This window comes from Pseudocercospora fijiensis (assembly GCF_000340215.1).
Source record: "Pseudocercospora fijiensis CIRAD86 unplaced genomic scaffold MYCFIscaffold_21, whole genome shotgun sequence".
NCBI classification, from domain to species: domain Eukaryota; kingdom Fungi; phylum Ascomycota; class Dothideomycetes; order Mycosphaerellales; family Mycosphaerellaceae; genus Pseudocercospora; species Pseudocercospora fijiensis.
Genome location: NW_006921552.1, coordinates 145,498 through 170,647, shown reverse-complemented (window position 1 = coordinate 170,647; position 25,150 = coordinate 145,498). Strand labels below are relative to the sequence as shown.

Below are 25,150 nucleotides of genomic sequence, written 5' to 3'. Positions count from 1 at the left end.
CCGTCGATGATGCGCATCCGAAACGCGTGGGTGATGTCAATGGAAAGGACAGCAGATGACAGATGGCGGATGTGTTGTTGTTGTTGCGTGTACATTCCAGTCGGCCCGCACAGCAGCCATCTCGCCGTGAGCGCGGTAACGCCCACGTACACATCGCGAGGACAATGTCGGGAGAGTGCGATCAAGCGTCATGTTCAGTGGTGTATTCCGATCGGTCCCGCATGAGCATGAGGTGCAGTCCAATATTATTGATGAAGAGTTTGTTGGTTGGTGTTGTGCTTTGAGCGGCTCCAAGCGCCCTGAGGCCGAACCCGAACCCGAACCCGAATCCGTTGCTACCGACGATACGATGCAATTCGAGGCTTTTTCTCAACCTGCGTGGGCAGTGACATTGGGCAATTTTTCGTTTCATCTTGAACAATCCACGCCGGAAAGAAAGAAAGCTTTCGAGGCGTGTATGATCAGATGCACCATTCGATGCGCTGGCTTCCCCGATTCTGACAAAGCTGCCAAGGCCACAGCTTCCTCGGCTCCAAGCGGAGCGGCCAGCGCTCATCAGGAAGCTATGGCATGGGAAGCATTCTCACTCATGATTTGCCCGTAGTCGTGCACAAATTGCCGCCAGCTGCCCAAAACGAATCGCATATCCGCTGTGTCTCCCATCAGACCCTTGGAGCCGTTCTTGGGAGAACCTGAGGCATCGCAGCCACGCCTCACGCTGGACCACCATTCACAGACTGAAAATTCCCGTTACATGAAGATAGCGCTTGAATGGATCATGCCATGATGATGGCATGGGCAGCCGTGTCGTGTTGCTTCTTGTCCGCATTTCCACTTCCCACGATCCAGAGCAGAGCAGCCGACACTGACGCTCACGCTCAATCCCGACTCCGAAAACTGTGTGGCTCGCTTTGTATTCCTGTCCAGCTTCGACGCTTGCCTTCCAAAGTCCCCACGACAGCTTCAGGAAAAGTCCTGGTCGATACGATTCTGCATGCCACTCAGACACGGCACTCGAGGGTCAAATTGTTGATTCGCGTAGTCCTCGTCGCTTGCTGCACAATGCCTTGCTGACATATCAGCTGCGAATACTTGCTCCTGTGCACGCTTGACATGGAGTTCTCGCGGGACCAGAGGGTCGTTGAGGACGGAGAGTCGCTCATAGATGCATTGCAATGGCTGGTAAATTCCTGAGTGATGCGACCTCGTTGGTTGCCTTGCAATGTTCTAGGAATGGTGCTTGACGATGGCTGGTAGCTGGATGCTGAACATACCAAAACCTTCTCGAACGGTCAGTGGGATCAGCAGTGTTGGTGCAAAAGCGCCTTCTCGAAGACTGATACAGTAGTTCGAGGTCTGTACGGAGATGCAAGCGCGGAGAAGGGTGACAAAGCATGCAAGGATCGCTCGGCTCGGCGCGGCTTTCCGATCGAAGCTGCTTGGCTGCTCTGTGTTGTGTGCCTCGAAGACTCTCTGCTTTCTTTCGCTCGCATGATCATCGCCGCAGCCTTGATGCTTCGACTACATCCTACAACCTACGCTGCGCCGAACGAGCCATTATCCTATTCGATCAACATGTCAACATCGACGGCCTCCGAGCAGCTTCCTCTCGACCTACGATAACGCCAGCCTACAGCAGGCATCGCATGCTGCCAACGACACCTGAGTCGCCACCTGCTTGCAACACCCCCGATTGTCGATCCAAGTGATCGGGCTTGACCACCATCGATCCTGAGCTTCGGCGCTACGATTGTGATGGCAAAGCACCACGCCAGCATCTCCCTCTCCCTTCGCTTTCTCGCCTGCCCCCGCTGAAATCAAGCCCCGGTCAAGAGAAAACATAGCAAGGACATCAGATGGCACCAGCTACCATGCTGCGAACGAGGCTGCGGGTGAAAAACAATCCGGAACCATCAAAGCAGCTTGCGGAGGCCGAGGCTGGCCCGTATGAAGGTGCAATCAGTGGACGACAGAGTTGGGCAGCATATCCCACAATCGTGAAAGGCTCCAAGGGAAGAGAAAGCATATGCAAGATGTGGGAGGAGTCTTTCTTCAGTGCCGAGGAGCAGAGAACATCTCTTTGGGCAGAGTCTTTCTTCGACGCCGAGGAGCAGATTTGGACCAGACAAAGGATACACAGCCAGATCTGCCGTCGAACAAGCATACGAGCAATGAGAGGACGACGACTGTCCGACAAGCCTGCTACATTCCTTATTTGCGTCTTGACCGAGTGGCTTTGCTCAAACATGCATACCAATGCGCTCTCGCCACAATGGCGAAAATGCTTTCCCCGCCATTGTAGACTGTCGCTGTATCAACGACCACATTTGGCCCATCTCCCGCCTCCCTCTTGCTCTTCTTCGCTGGCGTGGACTTGGTAGTTGTGCGCTTGCGCTTCATGCTTGGCGATAGTGTCTCTGGCTCTGCGAAAGCGTCGTCGTCTCCTTGGCCATCGGGCTTGTCATTGGATTTTTCCTCGGCAGGCTTGTCAGCGTTCTTGGGAGTCGTCTTCTTCTTGGCCTTGGAAGGCCGGAGCGTATCCTTCTGGTAAGTCCACCTTGTCCTTGCGCTCTATCTTTGCAGCTGTCGACTTCCACTTCTCAATCTCCCGAAGACGCAAAGCACGATCACAGGTCACAGTTCTCAGATTGCTATCACTTTCAAGCTTTTTCCCCTCTCTTTGAAGTCCAGGCCATGAAACGCGCAACACCGATTCCCACTCGGATCAAACTCACACTCTATCATCGTCTTCCTTGCTCATCATTGCCTACTCTTCTTCGTCTGCCAGAGTCGGATCGCCTGCGTTACAACAATGATGAGAACGGACAGCGGTGCTGGATAATGAGAGGAAGAAGAAGTTGGGTTTGGTAAGAGGTCGTTTCGGCGTGCATGCATTGGCTCTTGTCTTGGGTTCTGGATGGGCATGGTTTCATTCTGGGAGGAGAAGTTGAGGGTGGCATGACTCAGAGGTTGCAAAGATGTCCCATGAGAAATCCTGAGTCAAAGCGCAGTCCTATTCAGGTTGGAGTTGGACTTTGAGTTGCCTACTTGTGCTCGAATGGTGCGTCTGGCATGATCGGTGTCCGAAGCAATGGCGAGTCTGCGTCAGCGATCACGGCCTCCATGATCAGGCAGGAACAAGCTGTCGTGTAGAGCCAACTCCCGAAGGCCTCCGAGAGTTTCCACCGGGTCGTGAGCTGTGGCGTGATGAGTCCTTCGGGTTCTATGGGCTACCAGCCAAGCTCTTCCTAACCCATTGTGAAAGCCAAAGCAGGACTGGGGTGGTGAGAGGCTGAACGAGGGAGCAGAAAACACTTGGCGTGAAGTATTACCATCACGAAGACGGAAGAGTGCATAAGGTTGGATGAGATCGTGGCAGGCAGCGTGGTTTCCGGAGCACTATACTGGCAAACAGAAGACTTTGGTTGCTGAGATGTGCGAGTGGGAGACGATATCGTGAGTACTGGACTCTGCATCCAGCGGCATTGTGGAAACAATATCTTTGGATGTCTCCTACAAGCTCGTGCTACTGCCTCCTGAAGATGCATTGGCTGCACAATCATGTCGAGCCTGCTTGATCATAACCGGCATTAGATCTTCCTACTCTTCCGCGGTCACCAGGGCCAGATGGAATAGATTTTCAGATTTTGACTATTGTTCAGCCTTGCGAAGTCGATCTATTGCTGGGCCGGATTCCAGCTTGGAGGTCCAAACAGCAAGATCGTAGACGCCATTTGTGCTCTCGAGGCATGTTGTAGGCGCCTGTTACGACAGCGAAATCGGCTTGCGAAATCATCCAACCTGCTGACTTGTCGTTGGGTTGACTCCAGTAAGAGAATGAGAATCCCAAGTACCAGGATGAAGAAAGAGCTGCTCTGCTTTTCCAATGTCACCAACACTCCAGCTAACGCAATTTGCGTTTCATGTCTCCCTCTCACCGAACTTGTTGCAACGTAGAATGAACGTGAGAAGACCTCCTCTCATCGATTTCCGTCATCCAGATACGACGTGACGATGTTGCTATACCAATTTTCACCGTTTCGCGAGAACAGTTGCGGGCATGCCGCGAATGGAGCCAAAGAGGAGGTATAAGATTCAGCAATGCGACTCATAGGGCGGGCAATCAGTACAGCCTCAATCGGTCAGAGCTTTCACTCGCGGATATCAGCTCCCTCGGAATCATAACTATGATCGGCCATGCCTTGTCAAGGGACTATGTCGTTGAGCCACATTTCAGTCCGTGCTGCTGCGAGAAAGAGATCCTCTAATGCTCTGCATTGGACGTTGTTATTCATGATAAGGTGCAGAGACGATTATCCATCATACAAAGTGACAGCCTCAAACTTGTTCGCCTGATGAGTTAGTTACCCTGCTGGCCTTCTTGAGCGTCCGTCAGTAGGGCTTCAAGCGGAGCACAGCGAGAGTCAACCCACCGCATACGCGTCCAGATCCTTTCTAAACTTTGCTACACATACCGAGCGCAGGTGGTGGTATGGCGGTAACAACAGCTAGGAGAGAACATACCTATGAATTTGGGAAAGGCTAAGATTCCAGCACAGCATGTCTCTCTCTTAAGAAACAAATTTTCAAGTCTGGACAACTTGAAGAAGAGAGTGCCACTGCTTCCTCCCCCTTTCCTTCCTGGTCTTCTTTATTCCAGCTGCGAACAACAAAAGTCACAAAGAAAAGCTTCCAAGGACTTTCTCTATGGGCTCTTGTGCTGCGACACTACTACCGAGCTCATGTTGTATAGCTGATGGACTGAATCCTTCATCCCTATCCACTTTAGCAAAAAGGTCTCGAGGCATTGCCGAAAACTCAATTGAACATTCTGCGTTTCCTTCTCCGCATCATCATCCTCCCATTATCATTTCCTAGGCCATCCTTCTCCCTATTATCACCCAGGTCCTCCCCGTTATCATCATCATTATCATCCTCCCCCCCCCCCTATTACCATCCCAACTCAATCCTTCATCCCTATCCACTTCAACAAAAAAGTCTCGACGCATTCCCGAAAACTCAATCCAATATCCTGAGTTTCCTCCTCCTCCTCCTCATCCTCCTCATCCTCTATATCCTCCTCCTCCCCACCATCGTTTCTCATATCCCCCTCCCCCTCCATCACCATCTCAAGCCACTCCCTCCCCACCCTCTCCTCCCTCATCCAACGCCCCCACAACTCTTCCTTCTGAACCCCACTTTGATCCCCCTCTTCCGTCCAAAACCTCTTGACCCAACCATAAAAATGAAAAATCCTCTCCCCACTCGCCAGCGTAAGCGCATCATTCCCCACCTTCTTTTCCTCCTCCCCTTCTTCGTCATCAGGATACCAAATGCCGCCCACAAATTTTTCGACGTGCCGAATCGCAAACGAAGTTTTTCTCAACTCCACATCATCCTCCTGCTCGGAATCCTGTCTCCCTCGTCGCGCTTGTTGTAAATCACACCGGATCTTGATCTCCTTTTGAAAAATTCCGAAAATTGGTGGGAGGGGGAAGGTTCGATGTGATGATGATTGCTGCTCTACCAGGAAATGGAGACGGGAGAGGATGGCGGTGTCGAGGTGTTGGAAGAATCTTTCTTGGAGTTTGTGGTGGATTGTTGGGAGGGAGAAGAGGGAATCGGTTGGAGTGGGACTGGAAGGCGAGGGGTTGTGGGCGTAGAAGGCGGAGAGGGTTGAGGAGTAGTTGTGGTAGGAGTCGTGGGGTGGGGGATGGGATGGTGTTGGTGGCATGGTTTCTCAGCTGACTTGCTTTGAGAAATGGAAGGGTTCGAGTTCCGGTGTGGATGAAGCGCGCGAAGGTGGACCTTTTTCACTTCGGCTGGATGATTGCAGAAATGGTGACTAGCGAGTAGTGAGCCGCAACGCTTGACCAGACTTTGATGAAGCGACAGACTCGTTCCTGATCTCAGCCTCAAGGATATGCAAAGTGTATATGGCAAGGAGAGAAGTGCTCTGGCTCGGTGGTGTTGTTCTGGAACGAATGGGTGTGATGACGGACCAAAGCTTGTTGGGTATGGTGAGCAGACATTTCGAAGCGTGAATTGATGTCGTCAGATATCTCAATACCAATCCGAAGTCCGTGGTGAGACTACCCAAGACATGGCTTCTTGGGTCACGTTGGTGGCGAGATGTGCCATGTCAGACAGTGTCTTGGAAGCGAGAAGAAGCAGTGCATCGATCGCATCTTGTGAGTGCGAGTTCGGTGGAGAGGCGAGCAAAATGTATTCCACGTCTCCCCTCACCGAAGAATGAACCAAGATTGCGCATGATCAACGGCAAAGGCCACCGTCGTTCCGCTCACGACAGCGAGGAGGCAGACGTTCGCAAAAGGTTAACACTCCACCCAAAGGGCCAAAAAGAACTCGCACTCCAAGCTCTCATAACCATCAAAGCCACCCAGTCTGCTAGAACCGAAGTTCATCAGAGCAAGACCAAATCCAAAGAACGAACCCCACTCCGAAATGTGGTCAAGCAACTGCACTCAGGGGGACGCTTCCGATTTAGAGGAGTCTGACTTGATTGGATGCTGGCAATTGTGTCAGCTATATGAGTGTTGCAGCTTTGATGCGGCACCTCCCGAAGGCAAGAGCGCCGAGGTGAGCTTCGCCGCCGACTGACAACTCTTGCTTTGCGCCAGCTTTTCGTCATCGGCCTCGTGGACGGGCTGAACATCAACTGAGCATTATGCGGTGGATGGATGTGCGACCGGTGTAAATGGACCATACGCAGCAACAGCGAGGAGAGGTCGTGCTGGCAAAAGAGGATTCTGGGATCTGGTCGGGTCTCTGGGACATGGCAGTATGCTTCCTGACACACGGAGGATAATTACGCCATGAGCGTCGACTTGCTTCATAGGAGTCGCGGCCCGGGAAACATCAGCAGCAAACGCCTGCAGGAAACCGGCATTCCGAGCGTGCGAATCACCGATGATGCTCGTTGGGTCCTGAAGGCGCAACATGTCCACGTAGGACAAGCTTGAGGCCTGGACCAAGGCTTCTGAGATGCAGCATTTGTACCCAGTCTGTTTGCCAACCTTGCTACTGGAGGTTGAAGTCGTCTGGGTCAGGATGGTAGCCTTCGGAGTCCAAATGTCCACCCTCCTCCTCCTCCTCCTCCTCCTCGTCCCTCTTCTCACGCTGGCCTGCAGGCATGATTGCGGCGTGGGAATTTGACAAACGAAGGTTCTGTGAAACGGGGAATGATTGAACCGTTTGTGGAGCTATCTGACAAGCATGAGGCACGGTGAGAGGCATGGCCGGATGTGCTGCAGCTTCCGGCTCCTACTTGGCGAAATAAAGGGCACTGGCACTTCCCGCGATGGAGTCGAACGTGGTAGCAGAACTTCCACAGCAGCATCGCGAGGTACTACGGCACATTGCTACAAGGTGTCAACTGCATTGGAAAAGGCGAAACTAAGCGAAGCTTCGCGGACCAAATGATGAACGGAATTCCGAGGCTCTCAGTCGATGGCGCTTACGGAAGGCGATGCTCAAATACGTCTTTGAAATGCCGCAAGTGGCCTGTGTCGGGCCGACGACGAGTACAGGCATAGGCACAGGTACAGGCGGGAGCAAGGTATCATCGTCCAAGTCTCGCGCATTGTCATGTCCCTGCAAGTCTGTCGGATTCTCAGCGTCGATTATGATGCACAGTTGCGGGTGTATGAGGCACAGCTGGCAGGACGCAGATTGATGGCGAATGATGAAGTGATGGAGGCGTGAGTCGTGTCATGCCCGAGCAAATGTTTGATAACAGGCTTGAAGTTCGACGGACTCTCGAATGCCAGATGCCAAGGCAGGCTCTCGCTGGCTGATGTCACTCCGCCATTGGGGTCGCTGAACGTAGATCCCACGTTGTCGCGGATACCCCTTGGGATGAACTCGTTGAGCACTGGCTGCTTGTTCGTCTTTTTCTTCTTCCAAATTCGGCGATCGTCGATGGAATCCTGAATCTCGCTAGCGCGTTCGCGACGATGCGAAGGAATACTGCGAGACAGGCGAAGATGAAGACTCATATCGCCCAGTTGGTCTTCTGCTCACATTCTGCAGTAGTATGAGCCTGTCGCAGCGAATTGGGTCGACAATTGTAGTTTCAACACATTCGCCAGTTCACCCACCAGCATCGGCGCCCTTTGGGTATAGCAGCAGCACAGCACCGCATCGCCAGAGCCGCTGCCTTCCCCAATGACATGGTCTTCAACCTTGCCCGAATGGGTGCATTCGTTTTCGAGAAGTTCGTGCAGGATTATGCCAGTGAACGTGATCTGCTCGACTTCATCTGGCTCTGGGGAGGTGGTGTAGAGAAGACCGAAGAAATGCAAGGCCTCGCTCGAGTCTTGGGGAGTTGGGCTGAGAGTCATGCCACGAGATTCGGTCAGTGTGCTGCTGACGCCTCTCCCGAGACAAAGCATCGTGACCCAAAAGTAATTTTCGGTCCCGGCGGTCCACACGATCATGCGGTATTTGCTTCAGCATCCAGCTCGACTCAAGTCAAAGTGTCCAGAGATAGTCGAAGTCCATCGTCTAGAGATTCCGCCTCAGGCCCACACACCTCAGCAGCTACATATTTCAGACTCGTCACAGCAGCATTCCGAGGAAAGTTTCAGCACCACTTTGCATCCCAGGCCGGAGACGACACTCGGACAAACGCACCTGGCTCGTAGTCCGCTGAGAGAGAAAAGACGTCCAATTATTAAGAAGCAACTTCATTCAACCGATCACTCGCGGCCAAGAGCTCTGCAGCCCGGACTGAGCGAGAAAGACTCATCCCGCACCCTGTCTCTCGACATCGATAGACCAGCGGCATGTCCTGCCTATCTCGCTCCATCTCCTGGGCAAATCTCCATTTGTTGGGCGACTGCTGCTTCCCATAAGCTAGAGGAAGACCTTGTGTGGCTCGAGACTCCACGTAACAGCCCCGCCATGAGAGGTGCGCCGCAGCCATGGTTTGCCAAAGCGGGCTCGTTCCTCTCTCCGCATGTCGAAGACAGCAGACCAAGACCTGTCCTCACGACCACCAGCATGCAAGTTCGGGAGGTCATGCTACAGCCACAGTTGGCACTTTTATGGTCCATCCACCCCAGTCTTCTCAACTCCAGTCTTCTCAACCGCAGTCTTCTCAGCCGCTCTCATCAGCGTTTGACCCACAGCAGCCGCCCTCGAAGAGGCCAAAGATGAAAGGTAGACTCGGTCCTACATCTGAATCCGGTCATGTCTCGATGTATCATGGCTCGAAGGCTACATTGGAAGGCCTGCCCAACGCCAACTCTAGCACTGTTCGCCCCATGACTTGGAATTTCTCCTCAGCTATCGACCAGCTGACGTCCTTTCGTACTGGGGCAGCAAAGGTTGGATGTAGCGGTGCGAGACATATGCGGAGACATGGGATCGAGGCAGACGGGGCGAAGCCGAGCGATGTGGATCAAGGAAGGAAAGCCAGAATTTTCGGTGGAGTTGAAGTTCGGTCGGCGGTTGCAGAGCAGATCCATCTGGTGTACTGCAGAATCATCGTTGTTTCGTTCGCGATGTGAAGGAGAGCAGAGCCTTCGGCATTTTGGCCGAAAGTTAGGTTTCGGTTTCGGTCTCGCGCGCTCTTCCGATCTCCGACAGTCCGATTTCAAGTTCAAGCAAAATGACCAAGTCCACAACGCCAATGGGGACGTGATGACAGTACCACTCCCGCCCTGCTGCTACCAGACGCCCTTCCCATGAGATCTACCGAGATGACAATAGCGCATTCTTCGCCCTACAGCATGGCACAAGAGGCCCCAGGCGCACCGCACTTTGCTTGAGAGACGCCTCCACGAAGCCGAGGCTTCACCACAGGAGCGCATCTCGCAAGCGCCAGAGGTACAACAAGTCCGGCAGGCAGGCAATACATGTATGCTTCGCGCGCATGAGGATATCGTCGATGGCATACACCACAGAAGCAATGATGCTTTTCTTGCTGCTTCACAGTCTCAATACTCACACGTAAAGCACCATCAGAGCCAGCGCCATCTCAAGACGACTTGCATCCGGTCACAATCTTCGCAAGTTCAAAGACTCGCGCACCACGAACATCGTCACATTCCTCGGTCAATCCCTTCTCAGCAAATTCGTACACAAAACCTCGCTCCAACCCGTTGACCACACCAATCGTCCGGCCGAGCCCGAGCGCGATGACCTCCGAGCGCAGAAGTTGAAGCGCATGGAGAAAGAGACGCAAGACCGTCTCGAAAGAGAGAGAGAGAGATTGGCATTTCGGAGATTGTAGGACGTTGAAGAGGTGCTGAAGAAGTTCAAGAAGGCAGGCCACACGGAGCGGAACCGTCGATGGAATATCAAAGTCCCAACGCGGCCAGAGCCAGTATGCCTTGCTCACTCGAGATGGGATGGGATGGGAAACCGTCCTGAAAGAGGTTGAGAGAGTTTTGTACCAGGGTTGAGAAGAGAAAAGTGTCGAGGGAGCCCATAGCATCGGTAAGCATTTTCACTGCCTAGAAGATTCCAGGACAGAGGATTCCAGTGCCCGAGTCGTCGAGAATGTAGTTCTCGCCCATGGCTGGTCAATTGAAGACACCATTGCTCCCACGAATGTCAATATCTTCGGTATCATGTTGGCAGGGAGGGGATTGCGATATCGATTCTACCAGTCTCAGTACCTTCATGGACTGCCGCATGACTCCAATACGATTCAGCTTCTTCCGGAGACCTTTTCATGATCATCACAACCGACTTCTCTACTCCATTCAACACACGCAGAGCAGTCTCGCCCATGCCGTCACTTGTTCGGCATCAGATTCATACCACTGCACATCAATGCACATTCGAGGATGGCAATGGCAAACCCCCATAGCGGCTGTTTTGAGAAGTGCCTCGTTCCATCCATTCTTGATCTTGTTGGCGGTAAGCATCAGCATACCCTGACCATGCCTGTGGCTCGACAACTTTACTGTAACTTGATTGGGAGCCAAGAGCCCCATGCCACAAGTTCCAACGTCATGGTTCGACTTGGGCAACATGCGGTAAGCAAATGCAGAAAAATCAGCATCGTCTGAGACATATGCAGCAGATGTCAATCACAACTCAAGCACGATGCCAGGTGACAATGGGTTCGAAGCGGTCGTAACATCTCCCCCGAGCTTCTGCGATGTCGTCGAACTTCCTCCCCCGACACTGCGGATAGGTCTGCGTAAGCATTTTCGCAAATGTTTTGACCAGCCAGCAAGCAGCGTAAGTTCTGCACGGGTGTTTGGTCCAGCAAGAGCGACAGTATGGAAGTAATCCGCCTGCGATTCGAACTTCGAATTCATAGCAAGACCTACCAAGATCAATGTCGTTGCACTGCGAGACGAACTTCGAAGCCGGGCAACAGGATCGGAAAGCACACTGGTAGGCTTCGTCGACAGCATAGAAGTAATCCACCTGCCATTTCTTCGAATGAATATGTCAAGGTAGGCACCTACATCAACTTCGTTGCGCTGTGAGACGAAACGAACGAAGCCGGGCAAGAGTGCCGGAAAGTATGCAGCACAGAAGTAATCCGCCTGCCATTTGAACGAAGATGGGAGGAAAGTGTCAAGCAGAATTACATGTAGTTGCGCAGAGAGACGGAAAGGGAGAGGAGTAGTACAGCGTGTGTAGTTTGTACAATACAGTCACACACACACACACACGCACGCACACGCACACGCACACGCACACACACACACACACACACACACACACACACACACACACACACACACACACACACACACACAAAATGGCGACCGACAGAACAGCAGCAGCAGCACGAGTGGAGTCTTTGTTGGCCGGGCGAGGAGAACAAGCGCGTCGGAATTTTTGCGAGCAGTTCATTAAAAACAATTTAAAATCGAACAGCGAGCAGTCCTGGCAGCTGTTTTTCTGTTGGGAGTATTTAAATTCGCAGAACCGGATCGCCGCTCAAGGCTTTAGAGCTGGTCTGGAATTTCCGGAGCAGCTTGACGCCGTCATCGTTGGGAAGCAGGAGACTGCTCGAAAGGAGCGTCGGGCTAAGGACGTGGTGCTAGAGAACTGGCCGGGCTTTTTGTTTCGTTTTGTGACCCCTCGGGGTACTGATTATACTCCGGAACGGTTTTCGATCTCGCTGCTGGAGAAGCTCGCTGTTTTGGCTCGTATAAGTCCTGGCCAGGGGGGCCTACTGCCGGCACAGCTGGCACTGAATGTGCAGCTTCGGCTGCAGAGAACGCAGAGTATGCTGGTGAAGGTGAAGCCGGGTGATGTCGGCAATATGATCGCCGAGATCGAGAGAGCTCGAGCTCCTCCACCGCCTCCGCCTCAGTCTGGCGCTCGCTCTCCGTCCGTCGAACTTGGTCGAGGCGGCCAAGATGACGACCTCCTCGGCGCCGGCTCGTCGACTTTCGAGAGCTTGGTCAGCTCGCTGCCCTCCTCCCCGCCTCCCCGCCTCTTCTCTCTCCCGCTTCCGCGCTCCCAGCGGAGCTCAGAGTCGTCGTCGTCGTCGTCTTCTTCTCTCCCTCTCCCTCGCTCCGAGCGGAGCTCAGAGCCACCGGCTCCTTCGTCTCTCCCGCTTCCACGCTCAAGCTCAGAGCCGCCGCCGCCGCCGCCGCCGCCTCCTCCTCCTCCTCCTCCTCGGCCTCTGGCGGAAACGCTAAGGACGACTGTGCAGCGCCGCCTTCGGGTACAGGAGCGGCGAGGTGACCGGGCCCGGTATAACCGATTGAAGAACTGGGTTGATACCCACCTGGACTCCTGGCTCGATGAGCTTCCAGAAGGCCTGTAGAGCGGCCAAGGGCAACACAAACTGGCGAAATCCAGTAGAAAAACTAACCTTCACGAAATGCTCGCACTTTGTCGAAGTGTGAAGGCTCAGTACCTTGATGAAGACCATACCAAGGGAAGCCAAGATGAGCATGGGCTATCGACAATCACATCTCTGCCGATGCCCGCCGTGTTCGCCCGCAAGGCATCAACATCATCAATGAATCTTGCGCCTTACCATCAACAGTCTCTACTGCCAGTGCCTTGGAAAGCCAAGCTCCGCATACCAAATCATTATCGGTGTACCTATGAAGGACGATCAGCAGCATTTTCAGCTCCATTCATGAAGACCGCAGCGCTTCCAGGACAGCCGGACGATCAGCAACATCTTCAGCTCCATTCAGGAAGACGGCAGCGATTCAAGGATAACCAGACGATCAGCAACATCTTTAGCTCCATTCAGGAAGACCGCAGCGCTTCCAGGATGACCGGACGATCAGCAACATCTTCAGCTCCATTCAGGAGGACGGCAGCGATTCAATGATGACCAGACGATTAGCAACATCTTCAGCTCCATTCAGGAAGACCGCAGCGCTTCCAGGACATCCGGACGATCAGACCTTCAGCTTGCTTTATGCAGACTCTGGAAGTGCTATGAAAAACGATCAGCAGCATTGCCGGCCTCATGCATGCAGATCTGAGCGCGGAGGAGATGAGCGGACGGCAAGGTCTTTCAGTTCCATCCGTATCAAGTCGACTGCTCCAATCATGAGTGGGTGGTAGCATGGTGAGCCGGTTCCTGTCTACCCAGTCGCATCAGCTCTAATCTCTAGGCGGACTGCTCAGCGCTTCAATAAAGCTAGACTGCTCAGCTCTTGAACGGGATCAGAGTGCTCAGTTCTTCGCCAATCCCAGACTGTCCAGCTCTTCTTCAATGGCCGCAAAGCAAGAGTAAGCAAGTTTTCGGGGAATGTTGCTGCTGGTACGTCAATCAAAATTGGTACTCTTGATCGCGACAAGTGACCTGGATCTGGACCTGCAATGAAGCATGGGGAGGGTTGCTGTCCAAAATCGATAATCCGAAGCCAATCCGGTGCGTGTGTGCCCGGCCTGCCCTCCATGAATGCCAGGAAACGAGGAACTCAGTGTGTGTGCCCGTAATCGATCCGGGAGAAGCAAATCTTCAGCGTGTGTGTCCCACTCGATCCGGGATCAGCAGCGTGTGTGTCCCACTCGATATGGGATGAAAAATCATCAGATTGTGTGTACTGCAGAAGCCATGATTATGGGTGTGCGGTGGGTGTATTCCGTGTTGAGTAGAAAGAGAAGAAGTGCGGATGACTTGGAAAGTTTCGGAAGAGAGAATCCCTGCACGCCAAGCACCGACATTGGCAGAGTCCCAGCGTTGAACAAATACCAGCAAGCAATGCGGCATGCACGCAACAACAGCGCGCATCGTTGGGCATTGACCATCGACGGAGATGCGGTTGCTGGTGAGAAGGGGGATGCTTGGAGGTGGAGTTGGACTCGCAAAATAGCTGCGGATTGATGCGTGGCGTACGGAGCACTGTGGCATACCGGACTCGCGCGGACGAGAAGCTGGCACACGCTCTTTGAAAATGGCAATGACTACGTCTGGATACATCTCGAAGCTGTCTCGGTACGTGCAGAACATCGGACTCGAGCAGCATCACGGCACATCCGTGGCAGCTTGTCGAACATCTTCGCTGCTCAAAGGTCAGGGCATACTCAAAAACGTCGACGGCGACGACATTGATTCGCGTGATGTTGAAGGCTACCTGAAGCGGAACGGCCTGTCATACACCCAGGCTCTTGAGTTCGCGGAAACAAGGATCCTGATACTGCCTGCTTTTTCTAGTAGCTCAAGCTTGAGCACAGCTCAATCATCCCCACTGTGGACGCCAGGAGATCGGCGGATGTCTTAGGAAATGCATCAGTGTCTGCCGGAGCGTGCAACCTTGATCGGAGCTGCTGGAAACAAATCCTCGTGAGTCGCCTCTTTCCTAAAGGCAAACTCAGCAAAGCCTCACGTGGAGCACAAGTCAAGTGGTATCTTCGGCAAAGCCCGAACCACGATGCAAGCGCAGACAGAAGAATGATCTGCAACATCCCTTTCGTCTGGCACTGGACAGCGATGGAAGTGCAGAGCGGAGAAAGAAAAAGGGACTCCAACATCCCTTTCGTCTGGCACTGGCCAGCAACAGGCCAGGAAGCAGGTCCGCCTTTGGTCTCGGCATGCAGAAGAGAGGTGGCTGTCTTCGCACATCCAAACGCCAGCTTTTCGCGCCATTCTCACAAGCTAGCAGACCGACTTTCAGTACTTCTGGACGAAACAGAACCACCTTACGATAGCCAACAATGCGCGATTCCGCCAATGCAATCGAGACTTGACCACTCCGTCGTGGAGTTGCGGGCTGGTCAAGATTCACAGGACTCGCTGGCGTCGTTCTGCGTGGTGAACGTGGCCTCCGCGCCACGCTCGTGAACACGGCATCGTACGAGAAAACCTGGCCAGGGACTGCAAGTCCTACAGCTCAGTCCTTTCTTTCTCCGCATGTAAAAGGCTGCCTTGCGATTTAGCCGTGATCGCATAGTCGAGCCGCCACAAGGGTGCAGTCAGTCTGCAGCAGCAGGACCTTGCGGACGTTCTGCCAGGAGAATCGATCCTCAATCACACGCTTCGGAGACAAACCCAACTTCTATGCCGCCACTTGTTTGACCCTCTCTGACTCTTTGCGCCTTTTCAAGAGTGAATGAAGCAACATGAGTCCTGGTACTTTGGTTGTAGCAGAATTCAATCAGCCTGGGCGCTGGGCTGATTCCTGATCACATACCACATATCCCAAGCGTTGGAGGACTGGAAACGAACGTCAACATGACAGAAATTCCATCGCCGCCGCGGTCATATCCTCTTGTCTGACCTCGCGCGTGGTTCAACGCTTTCGAAATACCCATTCACGCTGCTTTCCGCTAAGGACAAGCCGCTCGACCGCCAACTCAACAACAGCGATATGCTTGCTTTCGTCATCCAAAGTTGGCATCAAATCGCGAGGAAAGGGCAGCAACTGCACCTCGGCTTGCTATGCCACCTTCCAGTCTGCACTTTCTGTGCACCTTCTTTCTGCCATGTTCAACAATCAACACTAACAAACAATACGGCTCTCGACCAGAACACGAAGAAGTAAAGCTCTCACAACCATTTGTCAACACCTTCGAAGCTGGCTCACTCAGGAAGGCAATCAGCTCCCTGATTTGCGCCAATCGAGATCGGCTCACTCAGTAAAGCAATCAGCGCCCTGACTTGCACCAATCAAGTCCGTCCGAAAGCCAAAATGGCCAACATCGGGTGCTCAAACTCCATCTGGGGCTGTAGATGCTACTACGGGCCCAGAATCGATCGTAGCTGCTACACATTTAGCGAGAACCAGTTCGTTCAGTTCTCTAAACCACCACTCGAGAAACGAAACTCTGGTCAACCTCTCCTCGCAACCGAGCGCCGAGTTCTGACTACGGCCCCTTCCTTCCAAGGCTCGTCTGGCCTATGGGTCGTGGACGATGACGAGAGTGCAACTGAACAAGCAATCCCAGCCCACTCTATCGAGCAGACATGCTGCATTGAGCGCGAACGAGACTTCTATCTTGAGAAACTGCAAAGGCTTGATGAGGTGGTACGAGGATTGAAAAAGGTAGGGCCTCGATTCTGAACAGCTGGTCTGGCACGAACTTCCTCTCAGGCAGGACTGACGAAGGTCTCTTTCAGGACTTACATGGGAAAGAGAAGGTAACATACGAGGCGGAGAGTCATGAAAATGGTATGACCGGTGGCGTACAGAGAAGGCCAAAGCGACGCAAGAGCAAGGACCGGACACTTGCTGCATGGGTATTGGACGAGGTTGAGAAGGCTCTTTTAGAGTAAAGGCATAGAATGCAGTAATGAGAAAGCACTCTGGAAATGGAGGACATGGGAGTAAGATAGGTTGAACATCATCAAGCGAACAGGCAAGGAAGGATCAAGACTAGAGGAGAAGAGTTGGCCTAGCGAGATAGACATATGATTGCTAAAACGGTATAGCTGGACATCATGAAATAAAGTAATCAAAAGCTCGTCGGGAAATTCGCGATTCAGCAGGCCATTTGTTCGTATTCGTGTTCGCGAACATGCATTGACCCCCGCGTCGTTCCGGACAGCGGCCAACACCCAAGACACCTTCACACTCGAGTGAAACGTCAACCACAATCAACCCCGATAGCGCCACCACATCACCGCATGAATCGCATCGCATCGCCTCACATGACGTCGAATTGCCCAGCACGAGTCCACTACATACCAGCACCCACAGCTTCGACGTCTTGGCGGCGCGCAAGTGCAAGCCCACAAGGGACAGTACAGGACGAGCATGGACATGGACATGAAGGCGAGTATGCCAATGTCGGACAGGAAACACATGCCGATACAGGGCATCATGGCGAGCGATGTTCGTAGATGAGCGAGAAACGACTCGCTGCTGCACGACGGCGAGCAATGGTCAGCGGAATCAGTGAGCCACGCCGACCGGCCCACATCGACTTCGAGCAAAGCTGCTTCTCACGCACTCTGTTCGACTCATCATTCTCATCGCAGTCCATGAACTGATCATCAGTCGCTCCAACATACATCGCCGTAAAACTCGGCGCCGGCGCTTTCTCTGAAAGTACACGACAGCAGGACTGCGAGATTGCCAAGGACGCTACTCCCGGCGGAGGTCCGCTGTAGTAGCATGGAAGAGAAAGAGGTGTGGTCTTGGAACAATGTCGGTCTATCTTCTGTACGCAAAAGATATTGCCCAATCATCAGCGCACTTCATCGCTGAGCGCCTGTGACGGAAGCCAGCCCGTCATAGCTGCGACGAAGTGGACGAAAGCGCACTACAGCAACCGGAGATGGAGGCGTTGACGAGACAAGCGTCAAAAGATGCAGCAGTACTCGCGCAAGAAGACGCCTACCGGAGCCCGTCTCAAGCGAGCACAGCCAATGCGGGTAATGGTGACATTGAGAGCAACGAAGAGGGTAAGAGCGGCGAAGAAGCTGAGCGCAGTGGAGAGGCTGACAGCGACGCAGAGGCCGAGAGCATCGAAACGGCTGACCGCAACAAAACAGCCAAATCCAGCAAAGCAGCACAGAACAACGAGCCAGCCCAAAGCGATGAGAAAGCCGCCGGTGCTTCATACTGGCCACGCGCCACCATTGCGCAAAAGTGCGACCGATTCCACGTCCAATGGCTCACCGTGGCCACTACACCACTGTTGGCGCCACGCGCCGCGCCCATCTTACCGTACCACTCCCCCAGGAATGGCAGCAGAATCCGAATACGAAGACGGCGAAGGCAGAGACAATGACGAAGGCAGAGGACAAGGTCACCAACCAAGGTCCTCCGTCTTGAAACCACGAGCTCGAGAGGCTCAGGCACGCGAGGAGCAGGTGATTTTCTCATCAAGCGAGCTGGCACAGCACAAGTTGGTCAGCCTTGACCATGTTCATGGGCGCCGAGAAAGAGCATGATTCTATCTGAGGTCTTTGGGGATTGGAAGGTTGACGTGGAGACGCGCGATGCAAATCCACAGAACACCGAAAATGGTAAGGAGTTGGCGGCGGCATTGAGGGAGCATGAGCTTGATGGTGGATTGCCTGTGGTGCGGACCGGAGGTGGAGAAAAGGCTGTCAAGTGGGAGGACATCAGCTTCGGAGATCTGTTCCCTTTGGATGGGTCGGCTCAACAGGGCGACGATCCAGCTTTTGGTTCGTACATCCCGTGCATGTACACCAGCAGCCGCCGCATGTGCATGCTCCATTCATGGATAGGATTCACAACAATCACAAGGCTGCCATCGCACCAAGACATGCTTGCGCGGACCCGCACGCTCCAACATCGAGCAATGAAGTTGTTTCTGATTTTCCATCACGAAGTGTCCACTTGGTCCAACATCAGATCCAACAGCACGGAAAATTCCTCCAAAGTATACTGACAGGCACCCGCATATGCCCGAAGAGTCGCTCGGACCAAGCACCGACGAAGGATTCCCGGCGATGTATGCGACTTGGAGGGACTGCCAGCGGAGAATGCTGTTTGTCATTCAAGGTATGTCCAGCGCAGATCAAATGGTCTTCCAGCCCACGAACCTACTTTGACAGGGAATTCATCGAGGAAAGGATAATGTGGGATAGCAACGATGCAAACGAGCGACATTCGGCAATACAATGAACCCACTCTCCAGGCCAGGCGAGACTACCAGCAGACTGTTTCCGTTCCCTTCTTGTCAACACTGAGCTCTATACTGCAGGATTCTCGGTGAAAACTCACCGAAGCCAGTACGATACTGCAAGGCACGAGCTCTCCAACTGGATGGTCTTTGGCGAGCTCGGAATTGCTGCTACATTGAAAGCCCACATGATGTTGGGAGAATGGCCGAATGCGAGGACTGCGAAGGAATGGCGAAAGGATAAAATGGATCAGCAAGGCGGTCACGATACTCCGCCGCCACCGAAGATCGTCAAAAGGCCGCCCACCAGGCTGGTACGCTGCTCTCCACCCATTCCACACCCTCAGCACCAGGCCACCACTCTGGTAGGCGCTGCAAAAAGTTTGGCCGGCGACAATCAAGGTCAGCTACCAGCCTGGCATACTGCTCTCCACCCACTCCACATTGGTCCGTCACTCTGATATGCGTGGAAAGGATTTGGCCGGCGACCGTCAAGGTCAGCATTCCCGAGCCGCAGCATTTCTCGTGTCCGCACAACAAGCCACAAAATCTCAATATGTGGCAGCTTTGAAAAACGTCAAATGTTTCTTGACGACATTGTGTCCACGACTGCGGCAAAGCTGTTCCATGGGCTGCCGTCGAGGCATTCCCTGCTTCTGCAATGTTCCTCGCGGGTAGGCTACATCGCACACGAGGATCCTCTCATTCCAAGCGGAGTCGAGGTCTCGGAGCTGCACCGGACGACAGCGTGCTTCCCAATAGCATCGAATAACTGGCGCATGCGGTGATGAAGACTCATCCTGCTGCGCCTAGGACACTTAAAGGTGTGTCACATCCGGAGATAAGGTTTTGGAACCATGTGAAGATGGCGATGTCCGGAAAGAAGCTTGACAGAATCTTGCGGCCTGTGTCGATCTACATCTAGATGATTCTGGGGGAAATTGATGAAGTCCGCACTCCGTTTGACAGGTGGATAGACTAGGTGGCTTCCCTCGGCTGGGCACATACTCACATTGCACATCTCGAACAATTTTTTTCCATCTGGGATACATTTTTGGCGACGGCACAAAGCTCCCCAGTCTTTGCCTTGGAAAGGACTCGTCTCGCCACCTCTGCCGCAATGCGACAGGGAATATCATCGCAAGAATTACCGCGCCATCTTTCGATATGCAGTTCCAGCGCCATAGCTGCCACAAGTCCCGCCGAACGAGCTTCAATCTTTGAATTGAAAATGACCTGTATCGCCACGTCTGCCGCAGATGCGATAAGGAGGGTCATCGCAAGGATAACCATTCCATCTTTCGAGGGCAGCCCCAGCACCAAAGCTGCTACAAGCCCCGCCGAACGAGCAAAGAGTGTCCAGAAGCTGCACATCATGGCTATGATACAGGGCTGGAATTGCGAAGACTCTGGTCATACTGGCTGCGACTGCTCATGCCTTATGCCTCATGCCGACCAACTGGTCCAAGGTCGAGTGCGCCGACTGCGAAAAGCAACATCACGTCTCCAAGCGCTGCAAGAAGCCAGCCACCGAGCAGGGTGCTAGTGACGCTCGCGGAAATGGTGACTTGCGTAAAGAGCTGGCGATGCTGCTTCCTCGTTCGATGGTGACATTCCCATGTTGCAGTATGCGATGACCCCCAGTGTACACATCGAAGGACAAGTGAGTAACAAACCGCAGTCATTACGAGGATCCGGACTGGGAGAGTGCAACCTGATCAGCCACAAAAACGGTAACTTACGTGAAGAGCTGGCTATGCTGCTTGCTCGTCCGATAGTGACACCACCATGTTGCAGAATGCGATGGGTTACAATGCACACATCGAGAAAGCAAATGGGTAGCCGGTCGCAGTCATCACGAGAAACCGGACTGGGAGAGCACCTCCCGATCAGTTACGAATACAGCGAAGACGAGGCTCTTATTGAGCCCAACCAAGATACTCTCAATGGACTCGACTCAAATCAATCAACCTTCTTCCGTAAGCTGGCCAAAAGTAACCTGTGAGTGCCCGAAGCGGATTCTGAATGCGAGGAGAGGAGTATGGCAAGCATGACGAAATGCTGATCTTCCGGATTGCCGGAGCTACGAGGGAAAGCTGAATGACACGCATACCATCGCCATCCTGGACGGTAACGTGCTGAGCTGACTGAGCTTGGAAGCAGATTTTGACTGCGAGGAGCGGAGTATCACAAGCAAGACGATGTACCCAAGCATGTCAGAGAACCTCGGTTCTTGGTCTAGGTGTGGTGTGCGGATGAGCTCGCCTCGCCCGGGTAGCGCGATGACTTTGCGGTCTTTCTTTGCGGTCTTTCTTTTTGCCCCATTTCTTGGCTGTCTTCTGAGTTTTTCATCTTTGCTGCCCTCCTCTGTAGCGTCTTCCGCTTCTTCATCTTCATCCTTTGGAGCAACGGACTCCTCTTCTTCATTCTCAATTTCTTCCTCGGCCTTATCTTCCCCATTTGTCTCCATCGTATCCCAGCATCCCTCGGGAACAGGCTCCCTTTGTTCATTCTGTTTTTTTTTCTTCCCTCACCCAAGATGCAGATGTCTACTACTGGGTGTTGGCTAAAAAGCTACCATCTCGTCACCTATATTCTAGCGCTGCTGCCCCACGGCTTGCTTCTCAACTTGCTCTCCCGGCACTTCGATGTTTCGCGCTCATTTGAAGGGAGTTTTCTCGAGCGCAGTCAGGTCTCGCTCTCGAGGTTCAACTATACGCATCAACCTGCGGCATGGATCTGTAGAGATTCTCGTCGTGAGGAACACTGTAGTGGCGGCTCACATACCAATCCCATGGCCGCAAAGAGACTGAAGTGCGCAGGCCACTTGCAATTCTCAGCCGTACTGCGAGTCAGATCAACGAAGTCTGCCACGAGCGTGACCAAACATCTGATGAGATACACTCCTGTTGTTTGCTGACACACCCGGGTTCGAACTGGGCTGTGAGAGGTGTGAATGCTAACATCCGTTTGGCAACTCTGAGAATCCTGGGTTGCACGATGCTGTCGTTCTAAGCAAAGATATCAGTTTGGCGTTCCACAACGTTCTTCACCTTCATGAAAACGTGGAATGGGATCCTTCTTTGTGGGTTGGGTGCTCGCGGCATGTTGTAGCTACTTGCCTTGTATGGTCGTTACTGTGTAGCGAGTCAAACTGGCGATGATGCAGGCTGAGCTGCTTGAGGAGGCTGCAAGTGGAAAAGATCGGTAGTGTATAAAACAAAGCCCGTTGCAGCGGGAGCGCGGCTTCTGCAGTGTGTCCTGTCGTCATGACAGATACCGCTCGCTGTAGCTGTTCCACATGCTGTCCTTGGAGGTGAGAACGCTGAATAGGTGGTGCTATCTTTTCTCGCATCTTCTCAAGGTCGTTTCAGGATACTGAGCACGATAACGGATTGGGGGACCTGCACAGTCGTGCATCGCAAGAGCCTGCGCCTGTGCTTTCGACCTCGATGCAGGAAGTATCGCCATTATTATGCTTGTAGACAGGCAAGTCATCTTGATTGGAGCAGTCCAATTTGAACATAGTGTTGCTTCTCGTAGGTCGAGTAGTCAATGAGCCTTCGAATTCAGATGAAGGAAGTCATATTCGTGCCTACAAGTGGAGCGCCCAAGTAGAGGGAGGAAGAACCCAAGGAATGTTCTTAGCGGGGACAGTTTCTGGAATTGGTGAGAGGTCAAAGTCGAGCATTTCTGAGCTCGTAGAAGGGCGGACGCTCGCTATTCTCATTTATGGATTGCCTGCAAATGCTGTATCTCTTTCCAAGGTCAACCGTGCTAATGTGTATAGAGCAACATGTGTGCACTCACCTAGATCACTGTCTTTCACGCTTAGTAGATAGCTTGTCAATCGAATTTCAAGCGGTCTTTAATCAACACAAGGCTGGGTGGTAGTAATCAAGAGAACCAGGATCATTCTTCTCGCAATTCTCGGGGAGAATGACTAGAATTAAGTCAGAATGTTGCGGTCGCCGCTCTACAGTGGCAAGACCTCAGCTGCGAGTGGTTGCTATTCAAATGCGGCTGCTGAAGCAAAGTTCGGTAATAATCCGCCAGCTCTCGCTTCTGTTGGCACACAGAGAGAGAACGCCGGCATCAGATTCGACGTTGTGGTGAGTTTCGAACTCATCCCGGACAACTTGTCGAGAGGCGAGTTGATGTCGGGACTACGGCAACTTGATGCTTGGACGCGTTCGACGGCTTCGAGGTCAGCTCTGCTTTCTGTTGCCAAGTCATCACAGATCTCTTGCGCTCAGACCGCTGTGGAAAATCGGCTATGTTCTATGTCTACTCAGGTGAATGAAGCGAAGTTGGGGTGCATGTGTAAAGCGTATTGAGCGCAGGCATCACGCATTGAGCCCAAGTGCGAGATGTGGTGTAAGCCTGACATGAGTCCAGAGACTCAAAGCGTTCGTGTTTTCTTCTCCACCATTATGAAGATAGTGCAGTACTGAGGACCCAGAGCAAGTCGAAGACTGCAACTTCATTCGACGACAATGCACCAGTCTTGATCGCGAAATTCGAGGCCAGATTCAGAAAGCATTGTCATCTGCCGCATGAGAGTCTCTAGCAAGCATTGAGTGTCGCTCGTCATTGAGAAAGAATACCGCCTTGTCCGGTGTGTATTCGGTCGGCTTGGAGAGAAAGACGAGCTTGCAAGACCTACCCACAATCCATTTCACGGTTCCTGGATCCACATAAGTATCGGGTCGTGAGGATGGTACTGATCGAGGTAGCTTCTGTCAGCCGAACAGCTTCCAAGGTTCCCATAGACAAAGTCGGACCAAGCAGGTGATCGCTGATAAAGCAGTAGAGTTGCCGCGGATCTAATCTAAGAATCCGAGAGGCTGTGGGAATACAAGGATGCGGCTGGGTGTGGCGATTTCGCGTAGAAGAGGGTCCTCGCAAGAGCATTGCACAACCTTGAACTGTGTAGCAGGCTCGAAGCGCTTGAAACCAGTGCGCAAATACTTTGCTATGACAGTTGCGGAGCTTGAGCAACGCTACACCAACCACACTGAATGCAACGTACAGATCGTTTGAATAGTCTGCATGCGTTCCTCCCGCGGGACAGCAGGCGAAAAGCAATTTGGCGAGCATGCATTATGGCTCTCAAACAGGTTTCCATGTCTGGAATAATCTCAGGTAGTTCGCGCTGAGAGTCGAAAATGTCGGTTGGCTGGCATATTGGAGTTGATGGGGATTAAGAGAAGGAGATTTGGGTCCCAGGTAAGGTGAATGTCGTACCTTCTGCATTCTCGTCAAGGTCGCTGAATGTGGATTCGACGTTGTCTCGGATCGCCTGGGATGAACTCGTCTGGCACAGGTTGCTTCCAAGCGTTCGTGCTCTTCTTTTTCCAGTGATCCGCGATTCATAACGGAATCACGAAAGCTGATGGCACGTCTGCGACAATTCGGCCAATCTATGCCTCGAAGGTGGCGCGCCTGCGGCTGGCGGTGCCTCGGACGCCCTCATTGTGATTGTGTTGGCCTTGAGAATCATGTCTGAAGTGAGCAAGCCCACATCCAGCCAGTATGTAGTAATTAGAACCACCTCTATGGGTCATATGAAGTCACGAAGCTGTCACACTTACCGGAACCTGGCCACGGCAGAGCGGCAGCTGTGCTGGCGGCGTTGCAATCCCAAAATTCCGAGGCTCAGCTTCCGTGAGTTTTGACCCTCGACCTGATCGCGGAACGGTGGAGACATGGTGTGAAACAAGCTTGGTAGACAGAGCCCGGGCCCTTTGCTCTTCTGTCTCGCAGGCTGTAAAGGACGACAGCTCAGCTGCTTGACATCTGTCTCTCAGTATGGAACGACTCCTTGAAAGGAAGTGTAGTTGCAAGACGACGGAGAATATGACGACTTGATGGCTGATGTTGTGGTGCTCGCGCATCGTGCTGTCACTGGGACTAAGGGGTAACCGGGGTGGCGAAGTTGTTTTCTTTGGGGTCTTGCATTGCCTTGCGGAATTTCGGTAACTATGGGATCGAGTCAGCATCGGTGCCATTCTTGCAGGCTCGAGCTCATCCAGGAAGGCTGTAGCTGCAGACATAGAGTCGTTGGCTGCGGGACATGACATGCTGGATGTCCATGCGTATATCCCGAGCACGATTCTCGGCTGGAGCTGGTGCTGATGAAAGG

The 25,150-nt window shown here is 53.0% G+C and overlaps 11 protein-coding genes across 11 annotated transcripts; 5 read left to right on the top strand and 6 right to left on the bottom strand.

The window, feature by feature from the left end:
• Positions 1-9: 9 nt before the first annotated feature.
• Positions 10-2,361, top strand: MYCFIDRAFT_209422 (uncharacterized protein; the record flags this gene model as incomplete). The annotated part of the gene is made up of 14 exons (XM_007934450.1): positions 10-30; positions 56-71; positions 101-146; positions 175-258; positions 286-600; positions 626-749; positions 803-901; positions 928-1,020; positions 1,043-1,118; positions 1,147-1,211; positions 1,232-1,313; positions 1,346-1,457; positions 1,508-1,705; positions 1,737-2,361. 14 exons carry the CDS (start codon positions 10-12, stop codon positions 1,813-1,815), a joined length of 1,410 nt encoding a protein of 469 aa, XP_007932641.1. The 3' UTR covers positions 1,816-2,361.
• MYCFIDRAFT_212769 (uncharacterized protein) lies at positions 1,551-2,361 on the bottom strand. Its single transcript, XM_007934451.1, has one exon. It carries the CDS (start codon positions 2,246-2,248, stop codon positions 1,853-1,855), a length of 396 nt encoding a protein of 131 aa, XP_007932642.1. The 5' UTR covers positions 2,249-2,361; the 3' UTR covers positions 1,551-1,852.
• Positions 2,362-2,767: 406 nt separating this feature from the next.
• MYCFIDRAFT_180698 (uncharacterized protein) lies at positions 2,768-2,960 on the bottom strand (the record flags this gene model as incomplete). The annotated part of the gene is made up of 2 exons (XM_007934449.1): positions 2,768-2,799; positions 2,828-2,960. The coding sequence occupies 2 exons, from the start codon at positions 2,958-2,960 to the stop codon at positions 2,768-2,770; spliced, it is 165 nt and encodes a 54-aa protein (XP_007932640.1).
• Positions 2,961-2,985: 25 nt separating this feature from the next.
• On the top strand, positions 2,986-4,765 carry MYCFIDRAFT_180697 (uncharacterized protein; the record flags this gene model as incomplete). Its single annotated transcript, XM_007934448.1, has 16 exons — positions 2,986-2,999; positions 3,029-3,281; positions 3,306-3,350; positions 3,380-3,456; positions 3,481-3,563; positions 3,595-3,671; positions 3,700-3,945; positions 3,973-4,086; positions 4,115-4,204; positions 4,238-4,283; positions 4,308-4,329; positions 4,365-4,442; positions 4,480-4,498; positions 4,542-4,644; positions 4,677-4,717; positions 4,754-4,765. 16 exons carry the CDS (start codon positions 2,986-2,988, stop codon positions 4,763-4,765), a joined length of 1,320 nt encoding a protein of 439 aa, XP_007932639.1.
• Positions 4,766-4,853: 88 nt separating this feature from the next.
• On the bottom strand, positions 4,854-5,734 carry MYCFIDRAFT_180696 (uncharacterized protein; the record flags this gene model as incomplete). The annotated part of the gene is made up of 3 exons (XM_007934447.1): positions 4,854-4,874; positions 4,902-4,962; positions 4,986-5,734. 3 exons carry the CDS (start codon positions 5,732-5,734, stop codon positions 4,854-4,856), a joined length of 831 nt encoding a protein of 276 aa, XP_007932638.1.
• A 53-nt stretch (positions 5,735-5,787) lies between these two features.
• MYCFIDRAFT_180695 (uncharacterized protein) lies at positions 5,788-6,518 on the top strand (the record flags this gene model as incomplete). The annotated part of the gene is made up of 6 exons (XM_007934446.1): positions 5,788-5,855; positions 5,890-5,964; positions 6,008-6,020; positions 6,059-6,124; positions 6,151-6,173; positions 6,203-6,518. The coding sequence occupies 6 exons, from the start codon at positions 5,788-5,790 to the stop codon at positions 6,516-6,518; spliced, it is 561 nt and encodes a 186-aa protein (XP_007932637.1).
• A 969-nt stretch (positions 6,519-7,487) lies between these two features.
• On the bottom strand, positions 7,488-8,205 carry MYCFIDRAFT_205576 (uncharacterized protein). Its single transcript, XM_007934445.1, has one exon. It carries the CDS (start codon positions 8,016-8,018, stop codon positions 7,644-7,646), a length of 375 nt encoding a protein of 124 aa, XP_007932636.1. The 5' UTR covers positions 8,019-8,205; the 3' UTR covers positions 7,488-7,643.
• A 252-nt stretch (positions 8,206-8,457) lies between these two features.
• On the top strand, positions 8,458-13,291 carry MYCFIDRAFT_180693 (uncharacterized protein; the record flags this gene model as incomplete). The annotated part of the gene is made up of 17 exons (XM_007934444.1): positions 8,458-8,966; positions 8,990-9,450; positions 9,483-9,529; positions 9,568-9,642; positions 9,674-9,975; positions 9,997-10,214; positions 10,269-10,403; positions 10,432-10,600; positions 10,638-10,855; positions 10,896-10,919; positions 10,962-10,988; positions 11,015-11,170; positions 11,206-11,467; positions 11,499-11,522; positions 11,549-11,581; positions 11,629-12,765; positions 12,805-13,291. 17 exons carry the CDS (start codon positions 8,458-8,460, stop codon positions 13,289-13,291), a joined length of 4,284 nt encoding a protein of 1,427 aa, XP_007932635.1.
• A 23-nt stretch (positions 13,292-13,314) lies between these two features.
• On the bottom strand, positions 13,315-14,323 carry MYCFIDRAFT_180692 (uncharacterized protein; the record flags this gene model as incomplete). Its single annotated transcript, XM_007934443.1, has 4 exons — positions 13,315-13,550; positions 13,613-13,862; positions 13,883-13,888; positions 13,949-14,323. 4 exons carry the CDS (start codon positions 14,321-14,323, stop codon positions 13,315-13,317), a joined length of 867 nt encoding a protein of 288 aa, XP_007932634.1.
• A 43-nt stretch (positions 14,324-14,366) lies between these two features.
• Positions 14,367-21,059, top strand: MYCFIDRAFT_180691 (uncharacterized protein; the record flags this gene model as incomplete). The annotated part of the gene is made up of 37 exons (XM_007934442.1): positions 14,367-14,662; positions 14,694-14,704; positions 14,737-14,755; positions 14,788-15,249; positions 15,284-15,350; positions 15,385-15,481; positions 15,537-15,549; positions 15,571-15,616; positions 15,651-15,791; positions 15,821-16,047; positions 16,084-16,137; positions 16,172-16,316; positions 16,348-16,433; positions 16,459-16,660; positions 16,707-16,735; positions 16,768-16,797; positions 16,861-17,197; positions 17,226-17,243; positions 17,289-17,364; positions 17,409-17,510; positions 17,541-17,696; positions 17,726-17,965; positions 18,004-18,174; positions 18,204-18,280; positions 18,319-18,584; positions 18,608-18,961; positions 18,987-19,044; positions 19,074-19,370; positions 19,408-19,642; positions 19,684-19,789; positions 19,830-19,878; positions 19,931-19,954; positions 19,988-20,467; positions 20,499-20,550; positions 20,586-20,812; positions 20,837-21,006; positions 21,038-21,059. 37 exons carry the CDS (start codon positions 14,367-14,369, stop codon positions 21,057-21,059), a joined length of 5,442 nt encoding a protein of 1,813 aa, XP_007932633.1.
• A 2,624-nt stretch (positions 21,060-23,683) lies between these two features.
• On the bottom strand, positions 23,684-24,715 carry MYCFIDRAFT_84774 (uncharacterized protein; the record flags this gene model as incomplete). The annotated part of the gene is made up of 4 exons (XM_007934441.1): positions 23,684-23,803; positions 24,038-24,184; positions 24,253-24,307; positions 24,600-24,715. The coding sequence occupies 4 exons, from the start codon at positions 24,713-24,715 to the stop codon at positions 23,684-23,686; spliced, it is 438 nt and encodes a 145-aa protein (XP_007932632.1).
• Between the last annotated feature and the right edge of the window lie 435 nt (positions 24,716-25,150).